The sequence below is a fragment of the Typha latifolia genome, chromosome 10, assembly GCF_019914945.1.
Source record: "Typha latifolia isolate L0001 chromosome 10, TyphaL0001v2, whole genome shotgun sequence".
Classification (NCBI taxonomy): Eukaryota; Viridiplantae; Streptophyta; class Magnoliopsida; order Poales; family Typhaceae; genus Typha; species Typha latifolia.
The window spans coordinates 2,274,993-2,292,593 of record NC_133095.1 but is presented as its reverse complement, the minus strand read 5'-3'; the positions used below and the strand labels follow the sequence as shown (position 1 = coordinate 2,292,593).

The window sequence follows — 17,601 nt, the reverse complement described above, 5'->3', positions numbered from 1 at the left end:
TCCACGACTCTCCTATTCAACACATGACTACTCCTATTTATAGGAATAGAATACTAGCGGATTAAATCCACATACGGATTATTCAATTTATTTAAAATTTAAAATAATAAGATAAAATTAACTAACTAATTTGACTCGAATTAACCCATGCATCCAAAAAAAAAAAAAGATGGAAATGATTAATTTATAATAATGGGTCTATAATCTAGAGGTAATGAAGTAGCCATCAGGTATCAGGAGATCATACTTTGTTGGTTTGAATGGAGTCATTCCTTTTGACTTAATTAATTATGTAGTATATCACATAAGTACAAAAACTAAATTTTTTCTCTCAGAATATATATTTATTTAATCATCTCTTCATATTTTGTATTTATAGCTTAGTTAATTATTTAGAATGGCACAGTGATATAACATAAAATTTATTTGAATAAAATAATTTTTGGTCCTCGAGGCATAAAACTATTTATACTAATAACTTTGGAAAAAAAAATATTCAAGGAAAGATTATATGGAAATTAATTTTTTTTTAAAAGCATTCCGAAATTGGAATCTTATCCTAAAGTTCCTACTTGCTTAAAAGAAAAAAAAATCTCCTATGGCTATTGAGATAATTAAAGAGGCTTATATTATAATATTAGTATTGTCCGATTCGAATCCTAACTTTTAAACTAAAATATTATTAAATTTTTGCTTCTCTCTTAATTAAAAAAGAAAAAGAAAAATCTTATTTGGATCTAATTGAGGCATGTGGAAGATGTGCAAGCTTGGAGGAAATTGTCGGCCAAATTCGGTGACCTAGAGAGCTCTATACTTAAAATAAAATTAAAGGAGATGAATTGCTTTCATGCTGAATGGTTTAAGTTAATTAATTAATCTAGCTATTAAATTATGGGCCAATTGCATTCCAATTCATTTTCCGGCATGATGCGTATGAGATCAAATGGAAGCTTATCAGGGACTTTATTTAATTAATTAAATGATGCAAAGACAAACGAAAACGTTATTAATTAGCACTTCCTTTAAAATATGCCTAATTATAAAGCTTGTAACATACGTTACGTGTCCACGTGAAAACCTCATAAAAGGCTCCAAAGTGTCTATGGGTTGATATATATATGGAATAATTGCATTTCGCACCCCGTATTTTCACAAATTTATAATTCGATTTACGAGCCGAGCCTTCTTTTGGGCGACTACATAGAGATATCAGAAGTAGGATATTTAGTCAAAATCAAATTTTATTTTCTAAAAATAAGAGCCCTCTTATAGTTTTTCTAGGAGACCCTTCTGGAGAGGGATGGGTACTTTGGAAAAAGTTTTTAAGAGAAATCCTACAGTTGATATCTTTTATTAGTTTGCTGTGATTAATTTCAAATGTGTTCTGAAAATAAAAATAAAAAGCCAAAATTTTGGGATTTAAAATACTGAAAAATTGAGTGTGAATCATAAAAGACATATATCATGAAATGGTGTGAAACGCAATTCTTCTTCTATTTTTTTTTATATAGTGGTAGTATATAATTGTCCTTTCTGCAAATGACCATCTACATTAGGCCACTTTGTTTGGAGAAAGTATTGGGCCAGAAGGCAGTGGCTCAGACCATGTACATAGACCTGCAAGCTAGCAACAAACTCAGTAGTGCACTCAGGCATAACATCTCACTGTTTTCTCAAATCTCCAAATTTATGTCCATCAAAGTGCACTACTGCTACAAATCTTAGCAATATAGACAAGAACAGACAAATCCAGAGAGATGACAACTCCCACAACATTGCGAGATGCAAAGAGTTCTTTTTTTTTTTGTGTGTGTCGGGCGGTGGTGGTGGTGGTTAACAAAGAGGATTTAAGAACATTTTCATGATAGATGAATACTGTCCAAGACACTGTTTTATTGGCCATTTCACAGACCCACTTGGATATTTGTAGCATTACATTCTACATTCTAAGAAGTAAAAGCATGGATTGTCTTTTATGACTTCAGTGATGTGGGCATAGCTAGTGACACTCCCTGGCTCGGTGAGTCCTTCCACTGCTGTGTGACTGTTTTGATCTGAGTGTAAAACTGGACACCAGCCTTGCCTGTCATTCCAATCATTTGTTAAAATTTCACCAACCAACTATCCTAAATGGAAAGAGAGTGTTGTACCGTAAAAATTTAGATCTCCTGCAAAAGAAGCCTTGGAACCGGTAAATGAAAAGAATGGCAGTGGCACTGGAATGGGCACATTAATGCCAACCTTCAAGAAGCACACCTCATGTAAGAAGTCGAAAGTGAATGGTAGCTTTTCATCAAAATAAACTAGGTAGCTAAGAGCATCTTAAAGGAAATCCAAAATCTTAGCTGAACAAATTTACGCTATTAGAACTCTCGGACAAGATAGCAGCTTTTATGACTAACAAGGATTACCAGTTATGCACTCTTTCACGGGATTCACATTTTTACCTTTTTATTTTTCAGTTTTTTGTTCTTTTTTCAATTGTTAATAAGCCTTAACACAGAAAAAATCTCAGCGATTAAAAAGCTCCTACTACCTCCACTATGCCAAATAGATTTGTTATGCAAGGAGTCAGAGCAGGATACGAGTGAAATATAGCTTCTGCCAGGCTTAAAGATGCAGAGAGTATCCAAGATAGTAATATCTCAAGTGAAAAAACAGAGATATTTGGAATTTGGATAGTTAAAAAACGGAAAGATAATCAGAGATTTGATCTACATAGAAATAAAAATTCTTGGATTCTGTATTTTCTTATTCTCTAGTTTCTATTTCCTTTATTTAATTCTATTTTTTCCAAGGATCAAAGGGTCACTACAAGGAGATACAGGAATATGTTGAAGTCAATGGATGCTAGGATGATAACCAAGGGTGACATATATTACTTACTCTTGCATGTAATGGGTGAGATTTCACAGAACCAACAACGCTAGTTGAGACTAATTCTTTCAGAGATTCCAACAGGGGGCAAGTCCAAAGTCATCTCTCTCCCTTTTTCTTGGATTCTAATTTCTTTTTTCCCAAGGTAGTTCACCGCTTGATTCCTAAAAGTAATGCTTGAGTTCCAATGAACCTTGAGATTTGCTTAGCAATCCTAAATCTTCACTACAAATTACCTTGAAATCATTATCTCTAGTTCGATCATGAAGAAAAATCCTAGCATATTCTACTACAGTTTTAACACAATTTAATCCACAATCTGAAAACTTTTCTTTGCCCAGCGTCAACCTATTAGTAAGTTCTAGTGTTGATTGTTCTATACTTCTATATGCTTTGGAATAGGTAATATGCTGTCATATCATTTCTTAAACAGATAAAGTTAATGCTCTCTCTGCTGCTTCTGTGCAGCAGGAGATCAAAATGATATGCTACCGCCTCTTACCTGACCAGCTTCAATCTCACTCTGAAACTTTCTTGCTGACACACCTGATGTGGTAAATATCGATGCACCATTGCCATACCTGAGATAGGGAAGGAAGAGATGACTTAGAAATTAAACAAAGACCTATCAAGTAATTAGAATCCAAGGGAGGAGCACATTACTTGTTCCTGTTCACAATCTGGATAGCCTCTTCCAGGCTGTCAGCCTGTGATTTCGGAGATTATTTCAATAACTCAATATCAATCAAGAAAAAGTTGCATATAATGCACTACTAGCATACCTTCATCAAGAGAAGAACTGGACCAAAAATTTCCTCCTGTTCAAGTTCAAATGTTCAATAACATTGCCATCAAAATACTAATAGACGTACTTGCTGTGTACCAATCCAACTTGAGCACTAAATTTTCACTTTCAACATAGAAGTATAGAACAATGTAAGCATCTTTCCAGTGCTTCAACTGAAAGATCAAAATCAATTGTGAAGAACTCCATACCTTATAACACTCCATCTCACTTGTAACATCAGCTAAAATGGTTGGACCAACAAAATTACCATTCTCATAACCAGGAACCTATACAAGATTAATAAAAAAAAAGATCATATTAACAACTAGAGGTAACCAGATGGCAACTTTGTCTATGCAAAGTATGAAAAGTACCAACAAGCACTTAATTTCAGGCTAAATGTAGCATAAAACTCAAGTATTCATGGAGCTCTTGAAAATGTAAAGAACATCCCTTGTCTCTCCAGAGAAGAGAAGTTGGGGTTTTACTTGCATCTAAAAGCCAAGCCTCTTTATTGACTAACTTCACATCCAACATCCCTTGCACTTAATCTCCAACTCTAGTAATGTTAGAGATAGGAATATTATGAAAAGTTTATCACACTACAAGTTGCATTCCACAAATCTTTACAAAGATCAACTCCTACCTAAAATCTACATGTATCTTTCAATTTGACTCAATAATATACATAATATAACATATTACTGCTGAATATAAGAGTCCAGAATATATGTATCAACTAGATGAAGTATATGAACTAACCTCAGGAAGTTCAATGACAACAATAAAAGTAAAACTACAAGCACATAGTGTTGGGTTCATATTATTACCACAATGTCCCTTCCATCAAGTAACACTCTAGCACCACTATCAATGCCACTTTGGATCAATCTGCAAATGCGATCCTTCGCCTGTTGATTGGAATTCATTAGATAAGACATAATGTATAAGTAACATATCTCCAATCATCTGCCTATAGAGGTATAAAAGAAAAGAAAGGGTCCAAAAGCCTATCCACTTTCAGTTCCATTCTTAGAAAATTGATAAGGAATAAATTGGCAGGAAAAATATCCCAAGTATTACATGAAGTAACCATGAAGTAGTCAAGAAGCTTTGTTCCAGATATATACAGTCAGCTCTTTCATTATAAATGTTCACTATGCATCATAATTGATGCAATCTTTCACATTCTTCTTCTTCTGGCTTTACAGTGAATCCCAGAAACACATAGTTGGTGTCACTTCTCTATTCCTTTCTTTGTGCTCTGTCCAGAGTTATATAAAGTTGCAATGGGATTCTGTTGCGCTATATGCAATTCATATTTCCTATGCATCAAGAACCTTTTTATGCATTTGCTAAAAATTCTAATTCACTTTATTTTTAGTTGCAAAGTTTTTTTGAAGTGCTTGCTAAAATTTTCAGCGTATGAACATTTCGCCTTGAATAGAGGGTTAAGCTCATGTGATTAAGAGTCAGTTGTCCTTCCCTATGAATGCGGAAAGAGAAGAAGAAAGTTCAATGAACCTACAGGATGATAATACTGATAACAAATCATTTTTGTTACTAGATTATCTGTAAATAAATCATGTGAATGCAAGTATTATAAATCCATTTTAATTCCCAGCAATTTATTTACCTTTTATTTTTCCAGTAGTGTCATAGACAATCGACATTTTCTTTCGGCTGAGTACAAGAATACGAAGAGCTGAAATCATATTCTAGAATGTCACTTTATTTCTCTAATCAAAGAAAAGAATAATGAAATCAACGGAAACTTCAATTGCTTGCTGTTGCACTCCACAGATCCATTAATGAAATTTTAAAATAGCAGTCGCTGTCACATAATTTAAGGTGGATGGAAAGTGATTAATTACAATCTCCTGTAGGTCATACCTGCCTGCTGATCACTGGACCAAGGTCTGTGTCAGGCTCTACTCCTGCATTTACTTTCAGAGACCTTGCAGACTTAACTAGTGCATCCTCCCTGTAAGATAGAAGATAGTAAGAGTTCAAATATACAAGCTATTCACGCATCTATATCTATATGCCATAAGATGGATGTAAGACATAAACTGAAGGAGAATTCGTAACTAACAACTAGATTTTAAAACCGTAAAAATGAAGCTGAATCTTTACTTAAGAAATCCTACCATGGTTCTGAACCTCCAACAAAAACAGCAGTGCTTAATGCCATGCACCGTTGACCTGCAGCTCCAAAACCAGCAGCAACAAGGGCATTTAATGTAGCCTCTGCGCTGGCATCAGGAAGGATGATTGCATGGTTCTTTGCTCCCATGTTTGACTAAATAAAAGGAAGTAGTCTTTACAAATGAGAAATCACATGACAAAGCATGTACTCAGTTGAGATGGAAATCAAAACCAACCAAAACACTGAGAAATTATAGCAGTTGAAGACGAGCAGAATCATATAATACTGTGGAAAAGAAGTTAAAATTCACCTGAACACGTTTCCCCTTAGCAGCTGCTCTTGCATATATGTGCATCCCAGCCTAATAGCATAAACCAAAAATAGAAGACAGCTAGATAAGCCTATGAGTGATAGTCAATTACAGCATCCATAGTATCCTACTGAATATACAACTTGAAACACAGTATAGCGAAAATGGACCTTCACATGTGGACCAAGCTTTCAAATTTTACGGTCAACCTTATTCTGAGAAAAACATATAGCCTCTAATGCTTCTAAAATTTATAACTGAAACCCACATTTAATATTTTATGGATGACCTGCTAAGAATTCCCAACTATTTATCTAACAAAACTACTAAAAGGAAGAACGTATAACCCTATCTTAGCAATGTAGGAGGGATTGTACATGGAAATGCAAACGACCACCATAGACAATCATGGCTTACTAAGATGCACACAAGCCGATGTATTCCATATGATCTAGTTAATTGCTTTAGAATAGATAGTTATGCGGAACAGATGTTATTTTGCACTAGCTAGTGACTAAGATCAGGAAGATGTTGTAAAACTAAACAATAAATAATTCTCCTAAGATCATATCAAATGCAGTTATTGGTCACTGAAGCTTGACTTACTATGTTTGAACCAACAAATGATATTGCCTTGATATCGTCATCATCACAAATATTATTAACCGTGTCCTGCAAAAGTTTAAGAAATCAGAATATAACAAATTAAAATTTTCAGAAAGCAGAAAAGGGTTATGGAGTAAATAACAATCAAACTTCAATTGATGGTCAATCAATTGGAATAAATATTTCCTGGTACAAGATTAAAATTATTTAATTTCCACTAAACAAAGTTATACTCTACTACTGTTAGTTTCTATGACTGCATAATTGCATACACAACCCTCATGACATGCCTCTTCTCTATTTTCCAGTACTTCCGATAGTTTGTGATGTCTAACTAGGCCAACAAAAGATGCACCAATGTGTGATTCACATAGTTTTGGATGAGATCTACGCAAAAGAATAAAGCTGCTAAGCAGATCTTACATTGGTTCCGTGAACAATATTAAAGACCCCCTTTGGTAAACCAGCCTCCATTGCTAGCTCCGCAAGCATCATAGACGCCCCTGAAAGGATAATGACAAATGATTAAAAACTGCCAGCTATTACTATTTAACCTTTGTTGGTGTGTGGAATCACCCTTTTCTCCTAATAAATAATATGAAATTCACCACTAGAGACATTGTTCAAGCTTTGCACGTTATAGCCATCCTCTTATGTTTGTACTATGTGATAGATATCTAGGTTATTTATTAATCAATTTTTACCTTTTTTTTCCTTTTTTCCTTTTTCCCTTTTTTCCCTAGTGTGCAAAAGCCCTACCATTCAATAGGGTGACATTACAACATATATGGCAAAGTGCTAGCAATCCACTCCACCAATCAACTCAAGCCAGATTTAGGATCTCTTAGATCAAGGTTCTAAGTATCGCTTTCGGAATTTAGTGCTTAAGAAGATGATACGTATCGCCTAACTAGGTATGCATAACTAATAACCTGCCAGACCAAGAAATATGAAAGAAATCCATAATAGATTCCGTTTATTATAGTGGCATACAAGTTACCAGTATAAAGTACATGTGCAAGTAACACAAAATCTTTTCTCTTCCTATTACCAAGCTTTGACTCTACAAACTACATGGAAGAATTGAAAAACGAAAATCACCTGGATCTTTCTCTGATGGCTTTAAAACAAACGTATTCCCACAAGTAATTGCCATTGGAAACATCTGCATATTAACGGAGTAGGAAAAGAAGTTATAAGAGGCAAACTTAATTTTAATTTGTAAGAAGGAATGCAGTAGCAAGTTAAAAACTTAAAATAATTCTCTATACAGTACAAACTAGAGAAGTCAATGTAGCCATACCCATAGGGGAATCATTGCAGGAAAATTGAAGGGACATATTCCTGCACAGACACCAAGCGGCTCCCTAATACTATATGTGTCTATGCCAGTTGATACATTGCTGATATATTCCCCCATTTGCAAAGTTGCCATTCCACAAGCATGCTCCACCACCTCTACAAAAGAAAATTGCACAGATAGCTACTATCACATTCTTAATGAAATCATAGCTAATGGCCCAAAATTCAGATGACCAACAATTTGACTTAGAAAACCAATAATTTTTCACACTAATGCAAACGAAACCACAGTAAAGTTAGGTTCTTATATCCAATTAGAGATCAACCTAATCCACGGAAAACATCACCCTGGGCATCCTTAAGTGTCTTCCCCTGTTCTGTAGTAATATTCAATGCAAGCTTATCCTGAAATTTAAAAAGAAAAAAGGAAAAGAAAATCATAAGAAAGAAGCTAAACTAATTATATATATATTAAAAAAAACTAATTAGTAACTCGAAAGATAACCCTGTTGTGTATTTACCATGTCCCTTCGGATGAGTTCTTGGAGCTTTAACATGATCCGCTGCCTCGCTGTAACGGGCGAGTTCCTCCACTGAGGAAAAGCTCTCTTCGCAGCTTCCACTGCAGATTTGAACTCTTCGTTGGTAGTGAGAGGAACCCTAGAAACAACCTCTTGCGTAGCCTACCGTCCGGAAACAAGAAACCACCATAAGCCAAAAGAAAAATTAAACCTTTTAGTCGAATCTCACATCGGCAAAGGTCCAACCCACAGGATTTATAACATCGATAGATCCTTCCGCCTGGGATTCCAAGAACTCCCCTCCGATGAGATTCCGAACCCTCGGCTGCCATATTTTTCAAAAAAATAAAAAAAAGGAAAGATTTTTCACAGAGAAATCCAACAAGGAGCACGGCGAAGAAACCAATCACATAACAGAATTAATAAATTACAGGGGGATTCTTGTGGATCGCCGATGCTTCGGCAGCGGTGGAGAGGCGAAGGATGCCGACGGCGTAGGCCGGAGATCTCCATCGCTGGAAGCCAGCCGCTGCGAGTAACAAAGGATTCATACATTAGAGAAGAAATGGTTGAAGAGTCTCGGACGAGAAGGAGGAGAGGAAATGGTGGATCGAAAGATTAGGGTTTGATTGCTGACCGCGGTGGAGAGATGAGCGAAGCATCTTTTTGAGACGACGAAGAAGAAGACAGACTTCAGTAGTTGAAGTGGAGAAGCGTTACCAGTTTCTTTTTTATAGTAAATTTTATCGGGCAGCAGCATTTGGGGATGATACAATGGATATGTGCACAATACACGTATGCACAATACACGTCAGCACGTATGTCATTAAGATTCATCGGAATAGTGTTTAACTCTAATAAACTACAATTTGAGACCACCATCACTGGAGGCAGTGGTAGTGTGGCAGAAGGTCACGAGTTCGAGCCTTTAATCCGTCAGGGCTAGTAACTTAATTTATTTATAAATTATTTTTCAGGAGAGTTAGTCTTATGTATCCAACTCATTTCGACATAGGTGATGCAAAATAATATAATTAAACTGAGCCTACGAGTTCTTCCTTTTATCTCTTGAGTTTTTTACTTATCTACTTGGTTTTTTTACTTCGGCTTTATCAATTGTTACCTCGTTTAAATAAACCTAAATAATGTAGAGTTCATTTCTATACTCTTAAAAAATTTCTTATTTGTTTAGTGGATACTCAAACTTCACACTTAGATTTTACGTCCAAGTTAGTGTTTGGAATCAAATTTAGATGCATCAATTTTTACCTGTTTAAGTTCACATGTCATAATTGTTCGTATCACACAGGAGTTTCATACATATTATTATAACTATAGTTTTTGATAAATTAATTGTATAATTTGGTTTTTGATACCTCTGACACGCTAGTTTATTACTTTGTGTATAACTTTACTGTGTGTATAGTTTGATACTTAAGTTACTGTATCAACTTTGCTCCAGGATTTGCGTTCAATTGATGAAATTGTTATCAGCATTTTTTATTTTTTAATTTTTGCTTTAGAAGTTATACTTAATAAGATACGAGATTGTTGTTGTTGTTGTTGTTGTTCTAAAGATTGTTGTTCTTGTTCTTGTTTTTTAAGATGTTGTTCGTTATTCCTAAGATTTTGTTCTTTAGGTGGTGGTGTAGCTGGCGTTAATTGTTTTCGGTCATTGTTTTGTTCCTAAGGTTTTAGGGTGTTCATATTTTGTTTGAGCAATTAGTTTCTTAATTTTGTTTTGGACATAGATTCTGAGTTGAAAATTTTCTACTCTACTGAGATATTGTAGTAAATTAAGATTCCAATTAAGATAAATTAAGATATCATGTTGTAACAAGCTTTAGTGTTACCAGATAACTTTACTAAGATATTGTAGTAAAGTAATCTATTCTTTTCTGAAGCTGAGAACTCTATTACAGATTTTATTAAGATATTAATCTCTTGGGAACAGGCGATACAAAGGTACTTTGTATATACCACCTATTAAATTTATTAGTATTAAATTAATTTAGTTAGATAGATTAAAATTAACTGAATATAAATAATTACCTCCAGCTTTTTGTGCGGCTGATCTTTATTTCTTGTTTATTACCACTATCTTTACACGTATATCATTCGAACATTTTAAATCTGTCTTCTATTTGAGAACACTTGCAACCTCGTTGCATTATTTGAATCCAAGATATCATATATTCACCAATTCTCCTACTTGCCTCTTGCCTTCGGTATATAGGGTAACTCACCTTTCTGAATGTTCCTTTTTCTTCTGCAGTGTGGCGGATCTACCTTCTACTCCTGTCCTTATTTCTGGGCTCAGCTGTTCTATTCTATATATTCTACGAGCACTCCGATTCATTCTGGAACTTTCCTCTCGGAAGGCATCAACCTGCAAAACCATGGGGAGGCTTCAAGTATTCTCAGCTTCTAGATGGCCGGAACCCATGGTGACGAAGATAAGAAGAAGAAGAAGAAGAAGAAGAACTCATGAATGATTCAATGCAGAAGTAATCTATAAATGATTGCCAACTGTGGATAGAGTTCCACACACTAATTATAGACATCACTGTTGATAAATCCAAATAATATAGAGTTCATTTCTATACTCCTGAAAGACTTCCTATCTTGTTTAGACTATACACAAACTTCACACTTAGATTTTAAGTCTAAGTAAGCCTTTGGAATCAAATTTAGATGCATCATTTTTCCCCTGTTTAAGTTCACATGTCATAATCCTACATGTCATACGGGTGTTTAGAACAAGATTTGGAATAACTGAAATTCCATTATTTAAACTTTGCACAGAATGACCATAAAAAAGGTACCATTTACAAATAAAGGTTTCCTTTCGTATCTAGTAAGGTAAGAATTACCAGGTATACTAAAATCTGGTCTTTTCAAGTAATAATAACTCATAAGTTCTCATAGAACAGCCGTTGGAATAACCGTTTGCATAAACTACCAACAAGCTTTCATATTAAGTGGTATGTATCAGCAAGGCCTACAATATCCTTCTTCTCTTTAGATATGAATACATGAAGAAAAATGAAGCCACTGCTCCAGCTATGATTCCTGCTGTCGTCAACCAAAACGCAAACTGCTCCAAAAGAACTTCATATTAGAATGAGATAGAGGTGATATAGGAAATATTGGAAAAACATTAGTAACAGTGTTAGGATAAAGGAGTTCAGCATTATACCACATGCTCCTCAAGGTAGGATTTGAGATTCATCCCGAATATCCCTGCAAAAAGGATATTTCCATTAGATGGGCGTTCCATGTCCTCCAGAAACTAACTTTACCATACAAATACATGAGAACCATATCAGGAATTTAGGATTGCAATGGACCACAACAACCAGCCTAGATGATGACTGAAGCCTCACCCAGTTTAGCAGATTTTGGTTTCCAAATGTCATATGCTAATGGTGATCTGTTGGATCCTAGCACTGGGCAGTGTATATACATATATACATCTAAACATAGTCCAGTTTTTCACATAGAATAGATATCCAATTCAAGTATGATGCGCATTTCCATTCTATGCCGCGTATTATTACCAATGAAGTGTGTTGTTCATGATTTTGCCTTTGTTAATAGCTTCTATAGTCAGAAACAGGTAGTCAGCAATGGTAGATAAGGAAAACAAGCTGCACCATTTTTGTTCTCCTTTTCGAAAGAGTTGGACTACTTCTTTTTCAGTGCAGTAATTTAAATAAAAATATCTTCATTTGGAGAAAAGAAACAACCATCAAATGATTTTAATTTTGTTCTGTATGTTAAGGACAATAAGCAAAATAAAGTTTACACTTTTGAAACATATCATACCTGCAACTAAAGCTCCAACGGCAACACAAAATGTCCCGACCTGAAGAAGCAGTTCCACTCTACTTACCTCAAGGCGACGGGAGCTGAAAAACAACAGTCTCCATTAGAACCAAAACCAATATTTGACCTTCAGGGAAGTGTAGCACTAATCTGTTCTTCTGAAGGCTAATTCATCAGGTGCAAGAAAAGATAGATGTCTCTGAATATATAACTTTTTGTTCAAACAAGTGCAATATTATGAGACGTAATTCCTAATTTAGAACCTCTGTTGAATTTACTGTCTCTTTTGTGAACTTATTTCACTACATTAAACAAACTACAGCTTTTATTGGCAGTATAAAAGAACAAGTTAATGTTCAAGTACCCAAAAACCAAGTGGATACTGAAAATTGACAAGCTTAACTCAACCTTATGAGAAATGAATAAAGGAGGAAATGTACCTTAAATTCACTGCAATTGAGTCTTCCATTTCTCTTGCAGAATCAAGAAGTTTTTCTGCTTGACCATGGCAAGATTCACATCTGACAAAAGTAAAACCAAGAAATTAAAATAGTTGGATTGGACACGCAACTTCCATTTCAACCTTCAATCTACTATGAATGTTCCTATCACCTATAAACAGGAAGTATAACAACATTATGCCTCGTGATGAATCATATTGTGTATATGACAGTACGGTGACACCACAATACCTTTGAAGATAATTCTCTAGGAGCATTTCAATCTCTTCCTCTTCTTCTGTAGAAATATATGCAAAATCACATCATAATACTACACAAATTCTTTCAGCAGTAGATATATACTTACTCTACAGAAAAGCAACAGCAGTTGAATGCTGCATAGGACTTAAGGTGAAGCTACAACTCCAATAAGGAAGAAATGACTATAATCATACCTTCAGCAATCTGCTTTTCTGAAGGAAGGGAGCATTCCAGATCATTATTCCCTCTACGAAGTGTACAATTTCGACCCATGATACATATGCGACGAATTTCATGAGGATCCTCTAAAATATCAAGCAACATCTGTTTGAGAGCTCCTGCTCGTGAACCCAGCTCAACCTTGAGAGTATGAGGACAAAAACATATTATATGTTTTAGATGGTTAAAAGAGTATAAATGAGTATAAATGAGTCCTGCAATATTACCAATGTCTGTTTACTAAGACGAAGCTGCTCCAGCACATCAGCTGTCAACCGATTGGGAAGAACCTCAAGCAATGCAGCCACCTGGAAACAAAATGTAGCCATCACTCTCTTTAACATGCATACCAATACTTGTAAAAAGAATTGGTACTTGGGCATACATGCAATAGAGGACTCCAGAGCTGACTTCATCTATTAAAATTGCATATCAAAGTTAAAACTTCTCAATCCTGAGGTTCTCTTTCCATTAAAGCTGTAAATTAGTGATTATTTTCAGATCTTTTAGAATTTGTTTTGATATATAATAAGATGTATAGTGCTACTTGATGAATTCCTTTGAGAGTAAAACATGTCTCACATGAAAATCAACAAGCAATTCTTTGGAAAGAACAATTTATACTCACTATTTTCCCATACTCACACGAGGTTCAACATCCATCAATTTTTGTTCCAGTCGTTGTATTCTCGAGACCAATGCAGCTTCAACAACCTAAGCACAAGAAATTACACCAGTTAATGAAGAAAATGTTAGTCCTATAGCTCTCAAACATTGTTTTGCATAAATTACATGAAATTGGACATGACAGTTCAATAACTTATCAAAATTAAATCCACTGCATAATTACAACCTAAGTACATAAGAGACATTCTTTTGCTACTCTTCCAAACTTCTTTGGCGTAAAAATTCTTTGGAAAAGGAAACTATCTCTCAGATGATCTCAGTAATTCAATAACTGAGTAGAAAATAAAATCAGTTTAATAATGATTTAAAGGAAAGATTTTATAGAATCATGTATTACCTCAAGTTCAAAAGGCATGAAAGGTCCTCCGTTGATGTTTTTAGGATTTAACCGGGGCAAAAGTGATTGCAGAAATGCTTTTCCTCCTTTGCTACATAAGTTTAAGAGAACCAGTAATAGACAGAAGGTTTAACAATAAATAAACTCCATGAGGTGTTCCATGTAGGAAATTTACCGGTTATAATCAAATATAAGAACACGCTCATGCATTGCAATTGCTCGTAAGGAACCAAGATTCAATAAGATAGCTTGCTCACGAACCTATCAATACAAGGCTCATGTTAAACAGTATATATGATATATAAAGCCAATTTCAAATTAAATAATACTAAAAAAATAAATTGAAGAACAAAAGAGAATAATTTCATAAAGACGTGGCACAAAAGAAACAAGGGAGAAAGTTACAACAAACAGAGCTATCCAATAAATTTAACTGCTCATCAGAAAATATGACAACTGCACATTTTATTGCACACTAATGAAGCAAATATCAATGGTTTTGATCAGTATAACTGCATCATACTATAAGCAATTGAAAGAGATCTAAAAATAGCAAAAACAAGCTGACAACAACTAGAGAATATGATGATGAATCTTTTCTCACATATCAGAATATTTAGATGTGGCACTTGGTATGATGGTTAAAGACTGAAAGCATAACCATGGCACCGGTGGCACAATATCAATGGCACAAAGAGCCTCTTAGTAACTGAGGTAACACTTTATACATCTTTCCCTCCGTAGAGACTGAAATGGCAGGAGATTCATGTACTATAACTTTCCTTTTACACTTTTGTAGCTCGCTACTGTGCAGAAGATACTAATAACTTGCAAGATGCAATGATGCAACATATATTATAAGCTGTCTGAAAGAAGACAGTCGTTGGTTCAACCATAATAATAAATTCCATCTCCTATTGAAAGGATGAGTACTTCTAATGAAGTGATAGGCTCTCAGCATTATATATGTGTATTCCTTACCTTAATTATAGAGAAACATGCAAAGTTGTTAACAGAAAATGTCAAAGATAAAAGGCACAGAAAACTCAATAAAATGCTACAAGGATTACACTTGGTTTCACCTACCAGCAAAGAAGGCATTGAATTCATCAGCCACAATGATGGGTCGACACTCCTGATATCTCGAAGGCGAAGGCCTAGTTTTGAAGGCAACAGTCAGAAGAAATTCTGATAAACATGGTGCTTAATGGAAGGAAGAAAATGGAAGATATATTAAAACCTTTTTATTTACACAGTCCTTTCGAGGCAAATCATCCACCCAGACATGGATTTGTTAGCTTTCATATTTGATCTGATTATTAGATTTTTTCAAGCATAAAGGATGTGTGTCTTACATAGCGTAGATGTGTTCCTCTCTTTTCTAGTCCTAATTGAGGAATGCCCAGAGACTCCAGACAATGCACTGTCGAGGAAGAACATGACATGCAGTCTTAATCCTACTAGAAGTTGTTTCCTTATTCAAACCCTCAAAACTAGGGTACATGGGTGGCAACTTACCACCACTCCTAGAAAAGTTGCTGTCATCACCATAGCAGGTCATGTGGACTTTAGTCTACTGGATGGGGATATAAATATTAAATATTTTAATCTATCGGATGAGATAGTACAGAAGAACAACTGAAACTTTGATTCCAGAATGGCATGAAGGCATAAAATTATAAAGAAAATTGTATAAGCAAAATCTAGATTTTTAGGTGCTTACCACTTGACTTCAACAGTTGCCGCCTATTAATATTCTTCATTGACATTGTTCCATCCGTTTTCACTTCTATCACCTAAATACATTTCCATCGTAAGAAAAAGAAAAACTATAAGAATATCACCTGTGTTGCAGCATTGCAATTTATCCATGAAAAGGATAGAATATATATATATATATATATATATATATATATATATATATATATATATATATATATAAGATTGCTGAAATGTGAACACAAAAGGAACTTAAAAAACACCGAGTTCAGCTTACAATATCGCAAACACCCTTCCTATAATCATCTCTCCACTTACTGTAGAATCAAAACCTCTTTTTCATAATGATTCACTTTACCACCGGCAAAAGAACATGGAATGATGGAATGTTCTAAAATCCCAGCCAGAGGAAACCAAATGAGGCGTTACCTCGTAAACCGGCTCTTTGATACCGAGCGAAATCGAATCCGCCGAGGCACTCTTCCTCTGCCTCTGCTGTCGTTGCTTCTGCTGCAACTGCTCAGGAATCGATCTGTTCGGCTCCTGCTCGATTCGATCGGGAGAAAGATCCAATCCTTCCACCTCCCCAAGTTGTTCTTTCACAAGTGCGCCTCCCTCGCCGCCCTTGCCCTCGGGCAAAGACCACAAAGGGGAGACGGTAACCGTTCTCGGTGCCCTCCCACTCTTCTTGTTCCAATGGGAGAGCACGAGCTGAGCACTTCGAGAGGGAGCGGAGGGAGGAAGGGAGAGCAAGGGAGGGTTGGTGTTCTGGTGCGAGGATGGAGGCAGATGAAGGAAGAGGAGCGTAAAGGAAGAAGTAGAAGAAGAGCAAGAAGACATGGTTGCCTACTAAATGGCGAGAAGAAGAGAGAGCGCAAGAGAAGCATGCGATGTGAGAGAAGAGGAGGTGGTCATCGGCTTAGCCTTCTTGCGTTAGTTATTAGCTCTCGGCTCTTTGCGCCATTGATAATTTGCTTAGAGAGAAAGCGAGAGAGTGAGACGAACGATATCCACAACCTTCGAAAGGTTGGGTGTGGTCATGAAGGCAGCAGCGCAGCTCAGAAAAAGGATTCTATGAAGAATTGATTGTAGGAATTTTCTACGTCAGGACATTTGGCATTTTGTTTAACAGCTGCGAATGGACAGTACAAGACTATAACAATTTCCTATAATCCGGTAAGCAGAGAATCCGCATCCTATGTTTCAACTATTCATCTTTTGATAATTCACTCGATACTTATTTCTTAATTATATCTCAAACCCAATATCTATGATTAAAATAAATTAATGATGCTATTAACAATATATCTAAAATTATCATAACAGTCCTATTATTTTTTCAGATTATATATATATATATATATATATATATATATATATATATTATTCAAGAATTTGAAGATTAATATAGACTTAACAAAGAAGTAACTATTTCTAAATATAAAGACACTTATATCTTACTATATTTTAGCCAATATACTAAGTCATATAATTTATACTTTAAACTATGCATTACCAAGCTATTACTTTAAACTATGCATCACCAAGCTATTACTTT

At 35.2% G+C, this 17,601-nt stretch overlaps 1 protein-coding gene across 1 annotated transcript; it reads right to left on the bottom strand.

The window, feature by feature from the left end:
• Positions 1–1,846: 1,846 nt before the first annotated feature.
• On the bottom strand, positions 1,847–17,058 carry LOC140796444 (uncharacterized). The gene is made up of 32 exons (XM_073149480.1): positions 16,473–17,058; positions 16,048–16,120; positions 15,411–15,481; positions 14,500–14,585; positions 14,325–14,415; positions 13,946–14,014; positions 13,528–13,608; positions 13,276–13,441; positions 13,073–13,118; positions 12,821–12,901; positions 12,381–12,463; positions 11,752–11,795; positions 11,558–11,649; positions 9,190–9,269; positions 8,984–9,081; positions 8,803–8,877; positions 8,553–8,714; positions 8,358–8,436; positions 8,033–8,187; positions 7,831–7,894; positions 7,153–7,232; positions 6,730–6,795; positions 6,124–6,174; positions 5,815–5,966; positions 5,558–5,648; positions 4,495–4,575; positions 3,874–3,951; positions 3,660–3,695; positions 3,541–3,584; positions 3,380–3,458; positions 2,151–2,241; positions 1,847–2,083 (listed from the first exon to the last, which is right to left on the bottom strand). The coding sequence occupies exons 1-32, from the start codon at positions 16,881–16,883 to the stop codon at positions 1,974–1,976; spliced, it is 3,066 nt and encodes a 1,021-aa protein (XP_073005581.1). The 5' UTR covers positions 16,884–17,058; the 3' UTR covers positions 1,847–1,973.
• Between the last annotated feature and the right edge of the window lie 543 nt (positions 17,059–17,601).